Genomic DNA, 23,199 nt, shown 5'->3' on the forward strand with positions numbered 1-23,199 from the left:
GTACTGAAACTGCAAATTAATGGTCACATCCAACTTCCTGTCATTGCATTACTCTGTTTGTGATACCATATCACATTGGCTGAGATGTGACTGGCTTCTGGGGATGCTTTTGCAATTCAATTATAAAGGAACTTAAATTGTATTTCCAAATGAATAAAAGATCCATTTCACAGACACTAAGTTGCCTCCATCCTCTAAATTCACTCAATGTAAGTTTAATTTTCCACAGTATGCGTATCACCAGCAAACACCAGCTAGTGCCTACCGAGAATAACACCTAGCAAATTCATGAATTGAAGATATTTGTGCTCTGGTTTAAATAAGATGTTCTGTTTTGATTTAGGCCATTACCTCATTTCACACATCTCACTTTTGGCAGGAGAAGGCCAGGCTCAGCCAAAACTTTGTTATCAAGGCATAAAGTAATAACATTTCAGAGCTGGAAAGGGCCTTAGAGATCATCTCATTTATATGATTATTGGTTTAAAACTGGAAAGAACCCTAAAGGTCATTGAATCCAATCCCTTCTTCTTAATGGGGAAGGAAAATGAGGCCCAGAAAATGGAGGGCACCAGTCCAAAGTCACAGAGGAAATGAGTAGTAAAGCTAGAAATTGAGCCCAATTATCAATCTACAGAGTTTCATAGGAGAAAGAATCATAGGAGTGTAGATCTGTTCTAGATTCCCATCTCGTTCCCCCAACTGGTTGTTTCATAAAGGTTCATCTATGAGCTCTGTGCAGGTGAGTATGACTTGTTAAACTGATGACTCACATATCCTTTTATTAAGTCAGTCTTTTTCTTGAGCTTCAACCCCACATCAACAGTTGCCTATTGATCTTTTTTTAACTAGATGTACAGTAGACATCTCAAACACAATATGTCCAAAATTAAATTCATATCTTTTTTCTTGAAACCTTCTCTTCTTCCAAAACTACAATTTCTGTCAGAGGTGCCACTGTCCTTCCACTGCCTCAGATTTTTATTCAGTATTATCTTCAGCTCCTCACTGTTCTCACTCCAATAGCCAATCTATTTCCAAACTTTGATATTTCCCTCTCCACATCTCTCAGCATGCTTTCACTACCACCTTAGTTTAGATCCTATAATCTTTTGCCTGGATTATTGCAGTAGTCTCCTTATTTCTATCCCTGCCTCAAGTCTTTCACTCTTCTCATTCATCTTTTACCTCATTGCCAAAGGGATGTTCCTAAAATGCAGATCTGACATGGGAAACCCTGTCAGTCGATTGCAGTGATTTCCTATGGCCTCTGGGATAAATATAAACCTAGCTGTGACCCAACTTTTCAACCTCCTTGGACATTACTTCTCTTCCCTCATTCTGTGACCTGACCAAAATGACCCAGACACGGTACTGCCTCTTAATATGACAGCTCTCAAGCCTCTTCTCCAAAGGGAGCCTGCAACTCAGAACCAGCATGGTTGCTCACATCCCTGCCTTGATTCAGCCAGGCTTCCATTCAAAGGTTTGTTTTCCCAGTGGTTTTGGAAATGGTTTCTGACTAGAAATACAGGTATTAATTCGGCAATTCAACATTTCTTCACCTATTTAGCACTTGCCATGTGCACAAGCTTGTGTTAATGCTATAAAGATGGGAAATGGCATAGCTGCTTCTTAAGTAAGAAAGTTAAGTAAGAAAGGATCTAAATTAGCAACTGTGGTACAAGGTGGTATACAACAGAGAAAAAGAAGAGATCCAGGAAGAATGAAGAATTTGAGGAGGGAGAAATGACTTTTACTTAGGTAAGACAAGAAAAAAACTGGGAGGACTTCATGAAGGAGGTTGAACATGATTCGAACCTTGAAGAAAGGTATTTCTACAAGCATAGGTAATAATAGCTATACCAACTGGCATTTACATAATGCTTCAAAGCTTCTAAAGTTCCTCTCTTCAACCCTGTGAAGTTGATTCTACATGCATTATTGGTCCTGCTTTAAGAATTAAAAAATTTAGACTTAAAGAGGTTAAGTAACCTGTTTGGTCACAAAATTAGTAACCAGCAAAGGCTAGATTCAGATCCAGACTTATCCTAATGTTAGGTCTCATGTTTTTTTCACTACTTACACTGATTCTTAGTAATGTGGTACAACAGAAAGTTTATTTGAAAAATGTGGGTGGGGATGGGATGTGTAAAGCCAAAACAAATCAGAAAGGGGGTATCTATTACCCACTACAGAAAAAGTTTTCTAAGATATCTTATGCTCACCCTCATTGGGAATTGTCCCTGGGTCTTTTGACAACCAGATACGTGGATTGTTGTGCTCTAGATACAGTCTCAGGTGAACTTGAGGCAAATAATACCCAAGTATCTTTCCAATAAAATAAGGATAGCAGCAGCTAGCACACCTATACCAGAAACCCTTTAAGGGGTCTCAGATAAAAGTTTAATTAAAAATTGACAAGCAGGAACCCCCACCCCTGCCTTTCTTCCTCCTCATCTACCTCCTAAAATCATCTTATCCTGTCCTGCCATCTCTGAGGAGACATAGATCTGATATAGCCTGAAGATAATTTTTTAGACTTGACTCCTAATGACTCCCACCTAAAATAATGATCTTCCAAATTGAATTTAGAATGATTCTTGTCCCCCCCCCCATCCTTTGGATATATAATATGATCTTTCCTTTCATTTTCAAAATAATTCCTTTTCAAGTAATTCAAGGAAACTCAGAGGTCATATAGTGAAAGAAATCAAATGATCTCCTGAAGCAAACATACCTAGGTTTTTTTTTTTTAATGGCCTTTTATTTACAGGTTATATGTATGGGTAACTTTACAGTATTAACAATTGCCAAACCTCTTGTTCCAATTTTTCACCTTTTATCCCCTACCCTCTCCCCCAGATGGCAGGATGACCAGTAGATGTTAAATATATTAAAATATAAATTAGATACACAATAAGTATACATGACCAAACCATTATTTTGCTGTACAAAAAGAATCAGACTCTGAAATATTGTACAATTAGCTTGTGAAGGAAATCAAAAATGCAGGTGGGCATAAATATAGGGATTGGGAATTCAATGTAATGGTTTTTAGTCATCTCCCAGAGTTCTTTCTCTGAGCATAGCTGATTCAGTTCATTACTGCTTCCATTAGAAATGATTTGGTTGATCTCGTTGCTGAGGATGGCCAGGTCCATCAGAACTGGTCATCATATAGTATTGTTGTTGAAGTATATAATGATCTCCTGGTCCTGCTCATTTCACTCAGCATCAGTTCGTGTAAGTCTCTCCAGGCCTTTCTGAAATCATCCTGTTGGTCATTTCTTACAGAACAGTAATATTCCATAATATTCATATATCACAATTTATTCAGCCATTCTCCAACTGATGGGCATCCACTCAGTTTCCAGTTTCTAGCCACTACAAAGAGGGCTGCCACAAACAGTTGTGCACATACAGGTCCCTTTCCCTTCTTTATGATCTCTTTGGGATATAAGCCCAGTACATACCTAGGTTTTAAACTCAGATCTGAGATTCCAAGTTTAGTGATCTTTCCTCTGTACCATGGAACCTCTCATATTGTTTATGTAACTTTCCTTATGACCTTTGTTCACCAAACCTAGAAGCTCTTTGAAGATGGACTGAGTAAAAGTTGGACAGGTAAAATAAGAGGAAGGAGAAAGCATTCCAAAGCTGCAGAATAATATAAATAAATGTGTTGGGAAAGAGAAGGAAGGAGATTTGCATTCTGTATCTAAAAAGTATATGACAAGCCTAAAGAGGGTTCTTGTCAGGCAGTAGCATGGCCTAAAATGAGAAGTAGATTGAAGCCAGCTTTTTTTTGAGTGGAGGGGGGAAGGAGGGAAGGGGACCCATGAAAAGTTTAGGAATAGGAACAGTGACATGTTTTAGAAAGACTTAAAAACCTGAGAGCCCTCTCTAGATGTGTGGAAGGGAAGAAAGGTATGGAAATCAGTTACAAGATGATAGCAATAATCTATGCATGAGATTGGGGTGGGGTTTGTGGGAATAAAGTACAAAGGATAGTTGTGAGAGATAATAGAAATAAACTATCCAAACACTCATTTAGTGCAAGGTGCTAGAAGGCAAGGGCTAACAATCCAAATTTTTTGAGCAATCAGTGAATTTTTAGTTGCTGGAAAAGTTTTTGAATTGTTGGATATCATTCAATAAGATCAATGGGAAAAAATAAGAAACTTTAGCTTTCTGCCTTTCACATATTTCAGTGGGGGAACCCAATTCAGTAAACCCAATTACAGCTGCACATGTATCACTTTCTCAGCAATTTCAAGCCTGTTTGATGCAGTTGGGAGGCAAATCTTCAGATTTCCTTATCTGGACCAAAGCCAGAGTTTGTCATCTAAACAAGTACATGCTGATGTTGGGGAGGGAGATGGAGAGGAAAAAGAAGGAGAGGGAACAAGGAAATGGACTGAAAATGTGAACTCACCCATTGCTCAATTTGCAAGCCATCTTTTGAATGAGCCAGCAGTGATTTCAAAGCATTCAGGAGAGAAGAGCTTGTAACAAAGGAAAGGATGTTCAGAAAAAGCAAGGCACAGCTATTGTTATGGAATGATTTATTCTATTTATTCAACTTTTGAAAGTCAGACTCTACTACCTGGGAAAGTGTAGGGTTTTTTCCTTCTAGTTTTTCCCAAGTACAGAATACATCTCTAGCCAGTTTAGCTAGCTCTTTTAATGCAATGTGTCTCTTCCCATATTTTAGATCATCTCAGGCACAGAGAGGGTGATATAATGATTGGAGAATTTACTTTGAAACAAGAAAGAACTAAGTTCAAGGGCCACCTCTCTGACATATCATAGGACCACAAGGAAGTCATTTAACCCTCCAATATCCTATATCAGCCTGCACTAATATAGGGAATTTTTTTTTTCATCCAGCTGCTCCCTTTAGTAATGAAATCACAGAACCAGTTCCTCCCTATCTAGGCACAGACACCCTTAACTTTTTTTTTTAATTAACATTTTTATTTAAGGTTTTGAGTTCCCTATTCTTTCTCCCTTAGATGGCAAGTAATCAGATATAGGTTATATCCGTACAATTATGTAAAACATTTCCATATTAATTTTTTTGTACAAGATTTGAATAATAGGGAAAACATGAAAGGAAACAAGTGGAAAATAGCATGCTTTAGTCGGTATTCATTCAATATATTTTCTTTTTCTAGAAGCAAATAGCAATTTGAAATTAATCCTTTAGCATTGTCTTAGATCATTATATTTTTTGAGGATAACTAAATCATTCACAATTCTGTATCAAATAATATTGCTATTACTATCTACAATATTCTCCTGGTTCTATTCCTTTCACTGTCTTTCTGAAACCATCCTGCTTATCATTTTTTGTAGAACAATAATAGTCTGTTCCAATCATAGCTTGTTTAGCCATGCCCCAATTGATAGGAATTCCTTTAATTTCCAATTCTTAGCCATCACAAAAAGAGCTACTAGAAATATTTTTCTATGAATATGTCCTTTTCCCTTGCAGGGGGGGAAAGGGTGTTTTTGGTATATAGCCCTAATAGTGGTTTTTTCCTAATTGATAAATGGCCAAAGGATATGAACAGGCAGTTTTGAAAACAATCATAGCTCTCTGTAGTCACACGAAAAAATGCTCTAAATCACTATTGATCAGAGAAATACAAATTAAAACAATTCTGAGTTATTACCTTATACTTATCAGAATGGCTAATATGACAAAAAAGGAAAATACTAGAGATTGGAGATGTGGAAAAATTGGGATACTAAGGTATTGTTGGTGGAGGTTTGAGGTCATCCAACCATCCTGGAGAGCAATTTGGAACTATGCCCAAAGGGCTATACAACTCTGAATACCTTTTGATCCAGTGATAGCAGTGCCCACACATGCTCAGGGATCCCACCAGCCCTGATTGTCTAAAGAACCAAAGGGTGGTTCAGAACCCAGATCTGCCTCCCAGCTCAACCCTTCAGAACCAGCACTTTCCTCCGATGCTCTGCCTGATCCACATCCTCCATCACCTACTCACTCCCCACCCCTCCCACTGCTTCCTAGGATCTAGTGACCTGCTGCTTATCTCAGCTGCCTTCTGTCTTCCATCTCTCTTTGACTTCTCCCTTCCCTATAAGCAGCATGGGCAGTTCAGTTGTCTTAGTGCCTTATTCCCTGCCTGAACTCAGTTCTTAGTTCCCTCCTGGAAAATACTGGTTACCCAAGTCCAATCCCCCAGTTTCCCCAACCCCAGCTTCCAGGGACTTTCTTACATAGGAGTTAAATCCCCTCCACTCCATTTGTAGATTAGCCTTTTTTGTTGTTTTTTTTGGTAATTTTTTTTTTCCTTTTTGCAGCTCTCTGCTGCCCCCGGCTGGGAAATTGACCTTCCACCACTCAGCTCACCTGGGTTCTGGGCTTGCTTTTGGGCTGTGAGGGATAGAACATACATTCTTTCATTTTGAAAGCTTTTTAAAATGGAAAAAGAAAGGTGTTTATATAAAGGAGGCTCTTGAGAAGTAGGAAAGATGGTCTGTTTACCAAAATGAGCTCGAGTGATCTCCACTCTGAGAGATCCGTCACTGGAGAATGTAAGGAGCTAGCTCAGTTCAACACTAATGGCTCTCAAGCCCTTACATTTTCCTCTCTAGTTGATTTGAGCACTTCAGAGGATCAGGGAGGTTTCTGCCTCCCAGCTGTTTGCTTTCTCTAAGCTTTCTTACCAGTTTTCCCTAAAAGCAAGAAAGCTACGACATATTCTGGCTGCATCTCCACCTCTGTTCACATCCTCTCCCACAGAGTCTGGTGTGGAGCTCCACCAGCAGACCAGAGCTAACTGATTGGAGTTCAGGAGGTAAAGAAATCTTATACCCCAGGTTCAGCATCCAAATATTTGGAAAAGCCTGGATGGAAAAAACACACAACTGGTGCCCTACTTACCTTTCCATTAACTCCCCTCCATGTACCATTTCAGCCATCAGCTTTCTTGCTATTTCTCATCTGTGACACCTTGTCTTTTCAGCTCCATGCCTTTTCTTTGGCTTTCCCCCATACCTAAAATACTGTTCCTTTTCATCCCTGTCCCTAGTGTCTTCCTGAATCATCTAAAATCCCACTTTCTTTGGGAGACCTCTCAAGGTATCCCTAACCCCAGTGTGTTCCTCTTAAGATAGCATACTATTTATATTGTATTTTCTATTTACACAATATAAACTCCTTACTCTGATCCCCACAATGACCAGCCATGATTTCAGAGGATTCATAATAAAACATGTTATCTACTTTGTGAGAGGTGATGAACTCAGAGTACAGACTGAAATGCATTATTTTACACTTCAACTCATTTTGTTTGACTATGCATATCTGTAATGTTTTTATTTGGTTGGTTTGTATTTTACTTTCTCAATGGTGGGATACAGAAAATATGTACCTGAAAATAAAATAAAATAGAGTTAAAAAAATAAAAAAAAACTCTGAGGTTAGGAAACATGCTTTTGCCTTTCTTTATATCCTCTGGCATATAGTTAGTGCCTGGCAATATTTGTTAATTGAGTGCTAGAATAATCTGGATGTTTGTTGTGCTGCAGACAGAAGAGCAGAGAGCTAAAAGTGAAGTTATTAAGCAAAACCAACCAGTGAATGACTAAAATGGTCCATGATGGTAGTGGAAAAGACCGTAAGCTTAAAAGTTAGAAGGCCTACTTCAAGTATTTGCTAATTGTATAACCCTAAATAAATCACTTAATCTCTCTGTGGCTGTTTTCTCAACTGTACAATGAGGAGATTAACTTTGGTAACATCTAAGTTCTTTTTATCTGTTAATCTATAATATTATCAAACCCTATTCCAGGATATTTGATTAATGAAGCTGCAAATGCTTTTTCTAAAAAAGGGAATACATTTGGATGGTTAAGGGATGTATGCCCTCTACCTTAATATTCTGTAAAAGTATCAAGAATATCTTTTCCTACCTTTTATTTAGGGCAAAGCCTATTCTTTATGATTTTGCCATTTGCATTTTCAGGTTTTTTATGCTTATTTGAACATAATTTTTCAACTTGTTTTGATGTTCACTGAGCTTTTGACTCAGGCCAGGGGCAGAAATGACTGCCAGAAAGCTTAGATAAATTTGATATTTAGTCTATAATGATACAGAGCATTATTAACCAACCAGATTTATCAAAATCAATTTACAAAACAATGCTTCAAAATATCAGTGATGTCATCACTCTGGCTACTTCAAACACTCTTGCAGATGGCCACCCCCTCCAGCACTTAGTAAACAGTTTAATGAATTTGCTTTAGCCAAAAATCTCATCACCTGGTGGCCAACTTTCTGGTGATAAACTTCCAGGAGTACAGCTAGATCCTCTAATAGAGATACACAGTCTGTTAGTTAATGGACCAGTATTCAAAGTCTTTCCCACCTTTCAGGGCCTACTAATCCTTCAGTATAGTCTTTACAAACTTGTGATCACCTTGGCACTATGGTGAGACCAAAGAATACAGCATTTGTGGGACTTCAGTGAACCCATTTTATGAAAATTCATTTTGTAAATCATACTGAAAGATAATTATCTGATTCACAGGAATTCACCAAGGTTTCCCTTTCTACAGGAAACTCCCCTAGATCATTTTAAAAGATGACTATAGTAACCATCCCCGAAACTGAACCATAAGAAATATATTCCTATGAGCATTAAAGGATTTTTTTCTCTCTGAAATGAAAAAAAAAAATGCTGCTAAAATATAAATACTCACAGAGGGAGTATTAAATGTCTCAAGGTTCCAAAGCCATTAGCTCACACCCTTGGTGCAAAAAGATTAATCAATTAATGCTGTGGGAATGTATCTGAAGAATGTATCTGGAGTAGTACTTTCAACCACTGAAGCTCAAAGACCATAACCCAACCCTCCTCCCTTGCAGTCACTCTCAAAGTTGTACAAATGCATTAATGATGTCACTGATTCAGGAATTCTTTCCAGTGATGCTGTTTGTAGGCTATATATGTCGTCCCATCCTGTGCAGCTCTTTTTTCTGTTCCCCTCATGAGATCCACTTTTATAATGTCTTTTTTTTTTAATTTAATAGCCTTTTATTTACAGGATATATACATGGGTAACTTTACAGCATTAACAATTGCCAAACCTCTTGTTCCAATTTTTCACCTCTTACCCCCACCCTCCCTGATGGAGGATGACCAGTAGATGTTAAATATATTAAAATAAAAATTGATAAAATAAGTATACTAAAATTATTTTGTGTAGAAAAGAATGATCTGAAATATTGTACAATTAGCTTGTGAAGGAAATAAAAAAATGCAGGTGTGCATAAATATAGGGATTGGGAATTCAATGTAATGGTTTTAGTCATCTCCCCAGAGTTCTTTTCTGGGCATAGTAGTTCAGTTCATTACCTCCATTAGAAATGATTTGGTTGATCTCGTGAGGGAGGCCTGATCCATCGAACTGGTCATCATCTAGTATTGTTGTTGAAGTATAATGATTTCCTGGTCCTGCCCACTCCAATGTTCATGTAAGTTCTCCGGCCTTTCTGAAATCATCCTGTTGGTCATTTCTTACAGAACAAATATTCCAAATTTTTATACCACAATTTATTCAACTTCTCCAACTGATGGACATCCATTCAGTTTAGTTTTTAGCCACTACAAAAAAGGGCGCACAAAATTCTGCACATCGGTCCCTTTTCCCTTCTTTATAATCTCTTTGGGATATAATCCCAGTAGTAACACTGTGGATAAAGGGTATAAGTTTGATAACTTTTTGAGCATAGTTCCAAACTACTCTCCAAAAATGGTTGGATTTGTTCACAACCCACCCAGTATCAATTCCCATTTTCCCGCATCCCCACAACAATCATTTTTTTTTTCCTGTCATCTTAGCCAATCTGACAGGTGTGTAGTGGTATCTTAGAGTTGTCTTAATTTGCATTTCTCTGATTAATAATGATTGGAGCATCTTTTCAATGATTAGAAAAGTTTTAATTTCTTCATCTGAGAATTGTCTGTTCATATCCTTTTTCCATTTTTCAATTGGAGAATGGCTTGATTTTTATAAATTAGAGTTAATTCTATATATTTTGAAATGAGGCCTTTATCAGAACCTTTGACTGTAAAAATATTTTCCCAGTTTATTCTTCCTTCAATCTTGTCTGCATTAGTTTTGTTTGTACAAAACTTTTCAGTTTGTATAATCGAAATTTTCTATTTTGTGATCAGTAATGATCTTAGTTCTCTTTGGTCAAAAGACCTTCCCCTTCCACAGGTTTGAGAGGTAAACTATCCTCTGTTCCTCTAATTTATTAATAATTTATTCTTTTATGCCTAGGTCATGAACCCATTTTGACCTTTTATCTTGGGTACGGCGTTAAGTATGGATCAATGCCTAGTTTCTGCCATATTATTTCCAATTTTCCCAGCAATTTTATCAAACAGTAAGTTCTTATCCCAAAAGCTGGGATCTTTTTTTAAAGACTAGGTTGCTATATTTGTTGACTGTTTTGTCCCTTGAACCTAATCTATTCCACTGATCAACTAATCTATTCCTTAGCCAATACCAAATAGTTTTGGTAACTGCTGCTCACTTTTATAATGTCTTAAAGATACCAGGAGAGCACCAGCTAGTTTGCCTGTCAGACCTTATTCTAATCATGCATCTTCTCTTTTTATCATATATTTTCTTTATGAAGGCTTTGATTCCTGTTCTTCCTCATAATTCCTCATTGGTTCAGTGTTATAACCTTTTCTTACTACTGTCTTTCATGTGATATTTCTATTTGGATCTTTGGAAATTATTGTTTTCCATTTCTTATTGCCTTATAGCAAGACTAGTTAAATGATGCTACTTTAAAAAGATGGGGTTTTGTTTTCACTGCTGTTCCTGTGGAAGCAAAGATCCTTTAGGGAAAGGACTTTCAGGCTCAATGGAAGAAGAAATGGAAACTGGCTTCCCAGATTTGTTTTTGTGTTTCCCAGAAGACTAGATGGGGATCAGCTCTGGAAAGGATAAGGACACTAGGAAATGGAATTACAAAAGAAGATTGGAGGAAGAGGAAGGAAATACAGAAATCATCTAAATTAGCTTTATAACTAGACCAAAAGTCAGCCATGTTTTGCAGTGAAGAATCTTCTGTATTTCTTCATTTAGAAATGAAAAGTATCTTGGGAGGCCAGTGAATCCATCTTCCTCATTTTACAGGTGAGGGTACTGAGGGATAGAGATGTGTAGGAAGTTGTCCATCTAGTGTCTGAAGCAAGATTTGAATCCATCTTCCTGATTCCAAATCTAGTGCTCTATCATTCCATTATGTGATGACTTCTCTGACAGTATACCTTATTGTGTATGTGTATGTGTATGCATATTTAGTCATAATCATAGGCCAACATAGGATCTAAAACTGAAAGGTCTGGTTCAATTTCTATCTCTTGTTTTACATGGAAGGAAACTAAGTCTGCAAGATAGGAATTTATTTTTTCAGGATCTCATAAATGCAAGCTGTAGCTTGCCTTCTCTTAACCCCTAACTGTGTTTACCAGCCCTTTTCTAGCATGTGCTTCCTAAATATTGTCTTGTATACTATTTCTTTCATGCTTCTGTATAAATTATATATTGAATTAATAACAAGATCATTAGGTATGTGAATGAATAAATGAATGAATGAACAAATACATTTGTGGATCTGAAATGTAAAATCACCTGGTTTGCCTCCACTTAAAGGAGCAGAAAGATTAATATAGAGTGGAAATTGCTGGATTTGATTCCAAGAAACTTGGATTCAAATCCTCACATTGACATTTGAGCCAGTCACTTCAACTCTCTTCAGTCTAATTTCTTCATATGTAAAGTGGTGACAGTATTTTATTATTATTTTAATTAAATAAAAGATTTAGAACGAAATGGAAATTTTAAAAATGGTCCTCAGAGCAGTACTATATTCTCCCAACAAGTCCCAGGGCTAATGTTTCTCTGAATTTGTTATTACACTGAGATGCTTAACAGTTGTTGCCAGAATGTCTGATTTCACTGTTTCTTTTGGAAAGGCAATATGGTATAATAGAAAAGGCCCTGAAATGGATGTCGGTATATTTGAGGTGTGGGACCTCACTCTGGCCATTACTGGTTATATAATTGGGGAAGGTAAATGGGGCACAGGGAGAAGGTTGGAGGTGTTAAGCCATTTCTCCTCTCTGGGATTCAATCTGATCAACTGCAAAATGGGAGTAATAATTCCCAACTTCCCATTCATGGTCAATGACAAGACAAGGACTAGAACCCAGGTTTCAAAGCTCTTAGTATAATCTTTAATTGCAGTAATAATAATGATAAAAGCACTTAAGATTCACAAAATGCTTTATTTGCAGAAATTGTGTAAATATTATTATCCTCATTTTACAGATTGAAAAAAAATGAGACTCAGAGAGATTGTGGTTTTATCATGGTCATATAACTAGCATATGTCATAGGATCAGAGAATCATTGATGGAAAAGACTTTAGGAGGCATTAAGTCCATTTATAAAAAGGAAATGAAGGTCCATTCAAATGACTACATGGGATTATCCAACTAACATGTATCAGGTGTAGGATTTGACCCCAGATTTCCTGATCCCAAGTCTAGTGTTCATATCATTCACCAACTGTATCCAAGAGTATTTGTAATGATGTACTGGATATATTATACCATTGTATATTTCCCCTGGAAAGGATTTCTCTTGCCCTTTATCAATAGCTCTCTCCATTTCTATGTTTTCACAGATCCTGTGCATGGTCCCCAGAATGTGGAGATTGTGGACATCCGCTCCAGACAACTGACCCTCCAGTGGGAACCTTTTGGGTATGCAGTGACCCGTTGCCACAGCTACAACCTCACCGTCCAGTACCAGTATGTATTCAATCAACAGCAGTATGAAGCTGAGGAAGTCATACAGACATCATCCCACTATACCCTGAGGGGTCTGCGCCCATTCATGACCATCCAGCTGAGGCTTGTGCTCTCCAACCCAGAGGGCAAGATGGAAAGTGAAGAGCTCGTGGTGCAGACGGAGGAGGATGGTATGTGTCCTTTCTCAGGGTTGGGAAGAATATTCCCTGCTTGCTGGGTGTTCAATCAACAGTGACAGCTGAAAAAGAAATAGCTTTGCTGATAGAATTTGTCTGGCAGCCATAATAAAGCAATTTGGAAGACTTTACTCCCAATGTCTGTGGGCTGAAGAGGTCACCTTCTGTTTGTTCTCAGCTAAAACCCAAGAGTTTCAGTTGTCCTGCAAAGACCAGGCCAGGAAAAAATGCCCATAGAGAAAGTTTCTCTCTAAAAATGAATTTTCTTATACACACACACACACACACACACACACACACACACACACACACATTCCATACTTAGAAATGAGATTTTTTTTCTTTTTCCTTACAATGGATTTGGAGTTGAATCATTATTTTTCCACTAACTGGATTTTTCTTTTGGCAAAAAGTAGATTTATTTAGGGGAATAGGTTACAGACAGAATGAAGGGATACAACAGATACCATGAATGGAAGATATGAAATAGAGTTGGAAGAGCATAGAGTTAGACTAAGCATTGTTAGCTGGAGTAAAGAAAAAGATACCATTAGAGGGAAGACACTATGAGGAAGGAGAAAGAGCCCAACCTTGGAGTGGGCTTAGTCCCAAAAAGACCTTAGCTACTAAGTGGAATTATTAAAAACTTCTAATATGTCCAGTGAACTTCTTTCTTTGGAAAGACCTTAGGGACAGAACAAACCATCTTCAACTTTTCCATGGGTTCAGAAGAGATCAGGAGACCTTGATTCCAGATCCAGTGATGCTCATCTACAACTAATAATAGATTAAAGGAAAGTCACTTTACCTTCCTGGGATTCAGTTTCTCGTGGTTTGGGTTCAAATCCTGTCATCTGTTTACACCCATGTTTCCTGGGACAAGTGACCTGATCTCTCTGGACCTCAAGTTCCTTCTCTGTAAAATGAGTAGGTTGAACTAAATAGTCTCTAAGATACCTTTTAGCTCTAAATCTATGATTCGATGAATGTGAGCGCCCTGAACTTTTTCTTTGTATTTCTACTCTATACAATTATGTCTCATACATAGTACAGATTTGACAATTTTGCTCTTGTGGAATGAACAAGTGAATGAATGAACAAAAAAGCATTAATTAAGCACTGAAAAACTACCCAGCACTAGGTGGGTAGTGACCAAGGAATGGTGATGACAGAACTCATGATAAAAGAGTTATAGGGTGGTTGAAAGATGTGCCCTTTTCAGAAGCACTGGATTGATTAGTGCCTGATTCCCAGAACAGGAGAAGAAAACTTGTGGTGGTAGTGAAGTGTAGCGGGGAATATGTGGTGTCAAGATAGAACGATGGTGTGATCTGGGTCTGACTTCATGGATAGAGCTCTCATGATATGGTGATCTCTCTAGTCCTGCCTTAAATTTTTTGATGCTACAACTTCTCCAGCCCCTTTCTGGCTCTTTCTTTCTGTTATTCTAAACAGTCTATGTTTTGAGCTTTCTGTGAACTCCTCCATTGCATGATTTTACAACATGTGCCAATAGTAAGATTCTGAGCTAAAAAAAAAAACAAAAAAATGAACAAAAAATGTTCCTTTACCTACCACTTCCCCCTCTCAAATCTCTCCAAGATCCTGCTCAATTTTAGAAATTAGCCTGAAAGAGACAGGGAGAAAGAACAGATGATTAGGCATTAATTCATTGTGCTTCATTCTTTTACATAGACTGAATAATATTTCCAGTAGCGGTGATAATAACTGTTTCCTTAAGTTGCCCTCTGATGCTTCATTCTGGCCTAGAGCTAGCCTGAATTTTCCAAAATTCTGCCATTAGAGGGACACAAGGTCTTGCAGGGTTTTCCAAGCTGGAAAAGTCAATTACAAGTCCAATGACTAATGAGAGTCTGATGTCCAAGCACTAGCTTAGATGAAGGACAGAGAAGGTCATTATCAGAAAGTTGGCCACCAAATAATCATTTGAGGAAAAGTTAGGGGGAAGGAGTGAAATGAGGCTGTGATCTGCTTTGGTTAAAGAAATATCTAGATTAGGGGGGTCTGAATTTTGTGTGTGTGTTAAAAACCCAAAGTTTTTGAAAGCCAGAATACCCTTACTCAGAATAATTTTAATGCATAAAACACATAAGATTACCTTTTACAATGAAACTAATTATATTTAAATATAGTTATCAAAACATATTCCTAGATCCCTAGATAAAAACCTTTAATCTAGCCTGATGAAATCAGAGCTCTTTAAAAATATTCAAACATTAATGATAGTGCCTAGCACAAGGCCTGGCACATAATGCTTAATAAATGGTTAATGATTGATTCATAATAATAATAATTCCCATTCTACTCATAAAAGTCACTTTTTCTGATTTTAGAACCTGCATTTCTACATGGGAGAGGATCCCATATATAATCAATAACCATCTATAAAACATGAGCGTGGGTTTGTTGTCAGAGAACCTGGATTCAAATACTACCTCTGTCACTTATATTTGACCTTGAACAAATCAAATAGTCTTCCCAAGCCTTAATTACTTCATCTGAAAAAGGAGGGGATCTGGACTAGCTAACCCTTCTCCAAGATCTGTTTCAACTGATACTAAGAATAGCCTCCTATATGACAAGCACTGAACTATGAGCTGGAATAACAAATGAAAATTGAGGTACTTCCTGAATCAGTGCCAGAATAGAAGCTTGCATTGCTTGCCCTTATGCCCTAGGGGCCTCAAAATTTCTCTCATTACCGAACCCAGAGCCTTGTGATGTCACAAGAGTCAGATCTATGCTTTCACTTAAAAAACAATGAACTAGGACATGGTGAACAGAGCTCAAAAATTGAAATCTGGACATTGAATTCAGTTTTCAGCTCTGATATTTTAATATGGCTACTTTCTCTCTCTGTTCCTCAATTTCCGTATCTGTAAAATAAAGAGATTGAATCAGATGATATGTAAAGGCTTTCTCCGTTCTGACACAGTATGATTGTATGGATTGCTACATCACCCAAAAGAGCTTTTTCATTTGACACTCTTTTTTAATGAGAGGATTGGATCAGTACAGCCATAGGAAGGAACCTGGCAGCCTTGGTGCCCCCATCACGTATTGCATTCACTTGTCATTTCATTTATTTTTTGGGACAAGTGTTGACTCATCCATATAGCACATCTGGGAAGAATCAGATGGCACTGAGAACAGTAAATTCAGACTGAATGTCAGGAAAATAGACCTCATCAACGGTTACTTTGGGAATGGAATAACCTCATAAAGGAAGAGAAAAGTCATTGCAATGTTTGAAACTAGGCTCAATAGCCCTTCTCTGGAAAGATAGACGTGGGTCTAATCCCTTCTCCAAAGACAAAATAATCTTACAGTTTCTACTGAGCTCTTGGTAATTCCTATTACCATCTCATTCAGCTGAATAAAATGGTCTTCTCTAGAGGTACAGCAATAAATTCTACCAATTCTAATGGTAAAGCTGGCCAGTATTATCAGTAGGCTGTGAACTATATATTCAATTCAACTGATCAAACAGTACTTTAGTGTTCACTCTGCAAGGTAAGAGAAATTGCAGCATTGTGGATAGAGAGCCGGCCTAAGAGTTGGAAAGTCCCAGGTCCTGCCTCTGATATGCATTGGTTAGACTTCTCTGCAAGTCACTTTAACCTCTTATTGCTCCCAGGGAACTCTCCAGGACTATATATTGCATATATATTGAGAAGTTTCCTCACTAGGAGATTCCTATACTGATAAAATTACAAATCTGGACCAAAGAAAGAAATATACAAGGCAGATCTCTGGTTATTAGGAGTATAACATGATCTCTACCCTCAAGGAGGTAGCTTTCTATTTCTATTCTCTTTCTACTGAGAAACAATTGGGATACTTCAAAATGAGCAATTTTCATCCCTTCCAAAAGCTTCATCTAGACCAATACAATTCCCCAATTACATATTTTTCTTGTTTTCCTGATGATTTGGTATGTACAGCAGAAGCTCTCACATGTTCTTTGAAGAGGTATTACTGTTGATTTTTCTGAAGTTTTATGATCACTACTGTCATTATGGTTTGAGAGGAGAGGGAATGAAAAAAAGAAAAGGGCAGAGTGGGTAAGGCATGATATTGCTCTGAATGGAAGTCCCATTTAGATGGAGACCATCTAATGTATGTTATGCTCTAAGCACAAAAGTATGGCCATTATCATGTTAAAACTTTTGATTGCTACTTGTTTGACTGAGAACAAATCATATACATCTCGAGGCTCAGTTGCCTCATCTGGAAAATGAAGTTTGGACAGCCTCTACAATTCCTTCCCTTTTAGAAAATACACTTCATGAAAGCAGGAATGGTTGTGGTTTTGTGTTTGCTTCCCCAATCCAGGTATGGTGCCTGATGTAGAGTATGAGCTTAATGAACATTTATTGGTCAGTTAATTGATTAAAGGAAAGGCCGATATTCATATCACCATTGTTCTAAGTATCTCATTTCTCAAACCATGTTTAGATGGAAAACTTAAGTCAGTTCAACAAGCATTTAACATGTACAGCTATTGTAGGTAAAGAGCAAAAGGATCTGGACCTCATATCTCCCTGAAATAACAGGTTGATAGATAACCACTGCTTATAAGCACCCCAAACTCATCTTGTCCAACACAAAATTCACATAAAACCATCTCTCCTCCCAATTTTCCTATGATTTATGTTGGTGGAACTTCTACCTTCCTAGTTAAGTATGTAAACTTAAAATCTCTAAATTGTCTTTGATTCCTCCCTCTCTCACCTTCTATATGCTTTCTGTGATCAATTTTTTTTAAGATTTGATATATTTCCTTTTTTTATTAATTTTTTTTAAAACATATATAGCCTTATATAATACTAAGCATTTAATAAATATTTTTGGATTGATTGGAATTCTTTTTTGTGCAAAATGATACTAATTCCTGAGATTATTAAACATGGAAGGAATTCCAGAGAAGACAACTGTATAAGTTTCTTTTCCATAAGAGAATCCAGCAGAATTATTTATTGAACTGGGCCACCATTTTTATAGTCCCTGGAAAAAAATGCTCTGCGGGGATATAAAACAATTACCTATCTCACTGAAATGATGGATTTTCTTTGTGAGCTCCACTTCTGATGGGACTTGTTTTCCATGTAGTTTATAGAATTAGGAATCGTATCTGTGGTAATGATAATCTGCTCTGTGATGGCAGAAAAAGCGCTATGTCCACATTACTTCATCTGGGAAATCTCAATCATCACCAAAGGTAAAGAATGTATTTTTTCCCATGTCACTCTAAGAAACACTTCACTTATTCAGAAGTTATTTGTTCAGAAATCTCAGCCATATAGAGTACAGAAGAGAACCAGAAAGGAAGCAAAAAAACAAAAAACAAAAAAAAAAAAAGACCTCTGGGTACCCATAATTGATATTAGAAAATCATGCATAAAAGTTCATGCCTGTTACTTAGAAGAAAGGGCCTCATTCAGAGCTTACTTTACTTTGTAAACAAGCCTATTTAAATCTGGTTTCCCAGTTCATGGAACATTAAAAGCAGTGAATTATAATAAGGAGGCACATTGACAAGCAGTGACACATGACAAGTAACACCCTCACGCGGATGAAAGGGACACAAAAACTAAAAAACAGACCTAATGAACTCAGTCAATTTAAGGCAGTTTAGTATGAAATTGAATAGTCCCCAAGGCAGCTATGCTGTGCTATAGATACAGCCCAGGCTTGAAGTCAGGAAGATCTGTATTCAATCCAGCCTCAGACATTTCCTGGATATGTGGCACTGGGCAAGTCTGCCTCAGTTTCCTCATCTGTAAAATGAATTGAAGAAGAAACTGGCAAACTGCTCCAATATCTTTGCCAAGAAAACCCAAATATTGATCACCAAGAATCAAACATAATTGAAAAAAGATTAAACCACAAACAGTCCCCACATATCTCAATGATCATAGAACAATGAATCTTCAGGTTAGACAGGACTGTAGAAAGAAAGTGACTAGCAATATCTTCCACAATATCCCCAACAAGTTGAATACTTACCTCTAAAAGCATCACTGTTTCATAGACTCCTAGAATCTTTAAGCTTTAAGAGACCTTAGAAGTCCTCAAGTATAGTCCTCTTATATTGCAGCAGGGTAAACTGAAACCTGGGAAAGTGATGTAGCTTCTCAAAGGCACATGGACAGTGAGTGGCAGGATTGGGATTTGAACTCAGGTTAATTTCTAGAACTCCTCTTGCTTTTCCAGGCTGTCTCAGGATCCAATTATACATGTTTTTGTTGTTGTTGTTGTTTTTTAAATAGGGATCTTAGATAACAGTTTTAGAGATGGCAGGGACTTTTCAGGTCATCTAGAACAAAGAGATTAAACCCACAGCCCAGTATACTCCAGAGTGCTGATGAATCATACTAAAATGTAATTGGGAAAAATTTAGCAAAATAAATGAAAAATACATTAGCAGTTAATATGTTGCTTTCTAAGTCAAGCTTTCTAAGATCCTTATTTGTGGACTCATGTTTCTATATGAATTTGACCCCACTGATCTAGTTTAACCCCTTTATTCACAAATAAGAAATCTGAGGTCCAATAAGATAAAACGATTTGTCTAGAGTCACAAAGGGGTTAAGAACACAGGTATTAAGTCAGAGTTAAAATTTCTGTCTTCTCATGTTAAAAAAAAATCCAGAAAAAGTTAAAATACTAACCAGTGCCTTTAGGATAAAGATAGTATAGTTTAGTAGACAGAATATTGACCCTGGATTCAGATTTCACTTTAAAGGCTCATTAATTAACTCTGAGACTTTGGGCAAGTAATTTAATGTTTTTAAACCTCAATTTCCTCAATTTTGATTTAAGTCTGGGTCCTAGAATAGACAACTTCTAAGGACCATTCTAATTCTAAATCTATCACTCTATGTTAAGAGAGGTAAATATAATATCATTTGAGGGGGAAAAACCCTTTTTAAAAATTTTTTAAAAAGATTGTTCTATTACTCAAAGAAGAGTAAACTTCAATTATCCAGAAGTTATCTAAAAAAAAGAGGATTAAATTCCCACAATTGCAAATTAATGAAGTGGTGTCTTAATAAACTAAATCTTGATTTAGGAGACCGGATTTTACCTTTGGTTATCAATCACTATCTTTCAGAACTGTTTTCAATGAAACTCATTTTAATTAAACTGGTGCTGACCTGTTCTTAAACAACAAAAAGGTGAGCAGCCTAGGAAATACAGTGCCTGCTCTGATGACTGTCACATTGTAAACAGAATAAAAAAAGCAGGATCCTGCCCTTTGTAACACTTTGTCCTCCTCTATATTGAAATAGACCTTTCCTTGAAATTGTCTCATAACTTTAAAGCTTAACTAAACATCTGGTTTAATTGTAGAGAATTTGCAAGAAACCACAGACAGGAAGCACAGTTAAAATTAGCAATTTCAGAGCACTTTTTTTAAAAGGAAAAAGAATAAAATTATAAAGCAATTAACCTTTGTTGTAGAACTCTGTCAGAGAAATGGAAAGGCCCAGACTGTTGGATAGAAGAAACAAATTCATGGGGAGAAAAAACATGGATTCATTAATGAATTGTTAAGAAGAGGGAAGCAAGTGACATACTTTTAGAAGATAAGGCAAAAAGCAATTTTTTTTCTTCTAAGAAATCTTTCCATGGAGAAAAAAAAAAAAACTTATTTCAAAAAAATAAAGAAAGAAAAACTACTTTTTCAGTAATTTTTGAGCTGTGTTTGAATTTTTATTGTTGTCTGTATTGTCTGAGTTCTCATTCCCAAGACTAAGCTAGCCCTTTGGATACTCTCTCTCAATACTGAGAATACACACATATGAAATGTTTTGAACCCATTTCAAGTCACTCAATAAATGTTTGTTAAATAACTACTACTTACAGAGCTATTAAGTACACATTCCAAGCATTATTGTTACCTGGGATAAGTGGAATCACAGAGTAATCAAAATGGAAGGAAGTTCAAAGACCATCTAGACCAGTCTTTATTTGGGGAAAAACACACTTAGTAAGTAATCATCCAATCTTTATTTAAAGACTTTTGATGAGATAGAGCCTACTGTCTTCAACACAGCCCATTCCACTTAAGGTTAAAGCTGATTGTAAGAAAGTTTCTCTTTATATCAAGCTTACATTTTGCTCATTTGCAAATGTCTTCACCCTTCTGAGACCAAACAGATTATTCTAAGTAATTCATCATCCATATGTTAGTCTTTCATATAGGTTAGTGAAATGGATTGAGTGCTGGATCTCAAGTCAAGAAGACATGAGCTCAACTCGAGCCTCAGACACTTATATGGGGATAAATGAAAATAATTGTAGTCTTTATTATAATCAAATCAAGGTTAATGATTGTAAAGTGCTTAGCACAGTGCCTGGCACTCAGTAGTTGCCTATTGTCCTTAAATATTGATAGATATTTGGTCTATATTTGAAGATAGATCTCTTGATTCCTTTGGGCTTTGTCTACAGGCTAAACATACCTGATTCTTTTACCTGTTTGATCATTTTGGTTGCTTTCCTCTAGATGCTCTCTATCTTGAATGTGACATCCAAAACTAGTCCCCAATACTCCAATGGAATCTGACCAGTTATATCAGATCTGTCATCTCCTCTTTTGTAAAAGTTATAGTACTCCAAATAACCTGAGAACACATTAATTTTTTAAAGTTGAAGTATCCTATTATTAACTCACATTGAGGTTATGGTTCATTGAAGATCCCAGATCTCTTACAGATAAACTGACTAGTCACCATATCCCTATCTTATACTGGTGTTTCTTGAGGGGTAGGAAGAGAGGAAATTTCCTACTTACTAATTATTCTTACTAACTGTCCTCAAAGATTTTATAGCTTGCTGAAGATATACCTTTCCTAAATTAAGTATAATGAAAGATAATTTGTGATTAAGACAAAGGAAAGGTTCAAAGGGGACTAGGAAAATTTAAGACAGGAGATCACTTTCAGTTGGAGAAATCAGAGAATGAAGCATAGAGGAGGATGTAGTATTTTTAAGGAAGAAAATTTTTAAAAATCAGGCAGAAATGAGGAGGGAGAAAAGCTAACTAGACATAAGGAATGTTTGAGTTCATGTAGATCAAGCAAGGAAAGCTAGAATGAAATGAGGGACTGGCCACTTTGATTAGAACATAAAGAAGTTGAAGGTGAGTGGATTGAATAAAATAAGGTTGGAAGATTTGATTGGAGCCAAATTATAAGTGCGCATAAATTTCAGGCCAAAGAAATTGTGCTGTGTCTCATCTATGGCATCTTAATACTACAGCAGCAAAACATTTTTGAGCTTTCCTTAATATAAGAATATCCATTATATATAGATATAGATACATTTACTATTGTATATATTATTTAAAGGATGGGTTAAAGATGAAATAATACATTTAATATATTTTAACTATTAGCAGTATAAAATCTGTTTGCTTTTATTAAAATACTATTAGTAATATATTTTGAAATTCTTGGTTGGTTACTTTGTGATACAAGGATTCCAAAGAGTTCAGATTCTTTCAATATCAGCTTTTAATGGTTGTCATAAGTGAATATGATACCTCACAAAGATATGTAGCTCCAAATTGAAGAAATATATCATTGACTGCTTTTGCTCAATAACTTATTTTCCAGTCTCATCTACCAATTATGTGAAGATTTTCATTGAAATTTGAGTAGCAAAATTTCCACCTTCCCCAGTTATAGGGGTTAGGGAACAGTCTCTATGTGTCAGATCCCAGGTTTGGAAGGTAATTATTAGAGTGGGAAGAAGGAGCATTAATAAGGCAGGTGGCAAGCTGTCTAGCTATGTATTGGTTTCTTAGAGCTGGATCCCTTATTCATTTGCTTCCAAACCATCAAGTTGCTTTGAGGCTGGATCTTGGGAATAGGGCTGAAAATCTTAAGAGTAGTCTGTGCTTGGTTGCTTGAACCTGAAACTTACTGTAAATAACTTTCCTCTTTAACTTGGAACTCCAACTTTAACTTGTTCTATTTTTTAGGGGGGGGGAATTGAAAGGGAAGAGCCTGGCAAGAAGCACAGAGTTCATGCTGCTCACTGGTAGGATACAAATCAGGGAACATACAGAGTATGTGCTGCTTCTGAAGTAGGGTGGGAGGATAGATAC

General features: G+C 36.7%; 1 protein-coding gene across 9 annotated transcripts in view; it reads left to right on the forward strand.

Moving 5' to 3' along the window:
* PTPRT (protein tyrosine phosphatase receptor type T) overlaps positions 1-23,199 on the forward strand; it is a 1,282,972-nt gene that overhangs the window by 894,833 nt on the left and 364,940 nt on the right. For all 9 annotated transcript variants that reach the window (XM_031953982.1, XM_031953984.1, XM_031953985.1 and 6 more), the window contains one exon: positions 12,756-13,052. In XM_031953982.1, coding sequence (XP_031809842.1) covers positions 12,756-13,052 — 297 coding nt within the window. The remainder of the gene's footprint in view (positions 1-12,755; positions 13,053-23,199) is intronic.

Source organism: Sarcophilus harrisii, chromosome 2, assembly GCF_902635505.1.
Source record: "Sarcophilus harrisii chromosome 2, mSarHar1.11, whole genome shotgun sequence".
Classification (NCBI taxonomy): domain Eukaryota; kingdom Metazoa; phylum Chordata; class Mammalia; order Dasyuromorphia; family Dasyuridae; genus Sarcophilus; species Sarcophilus harrisii.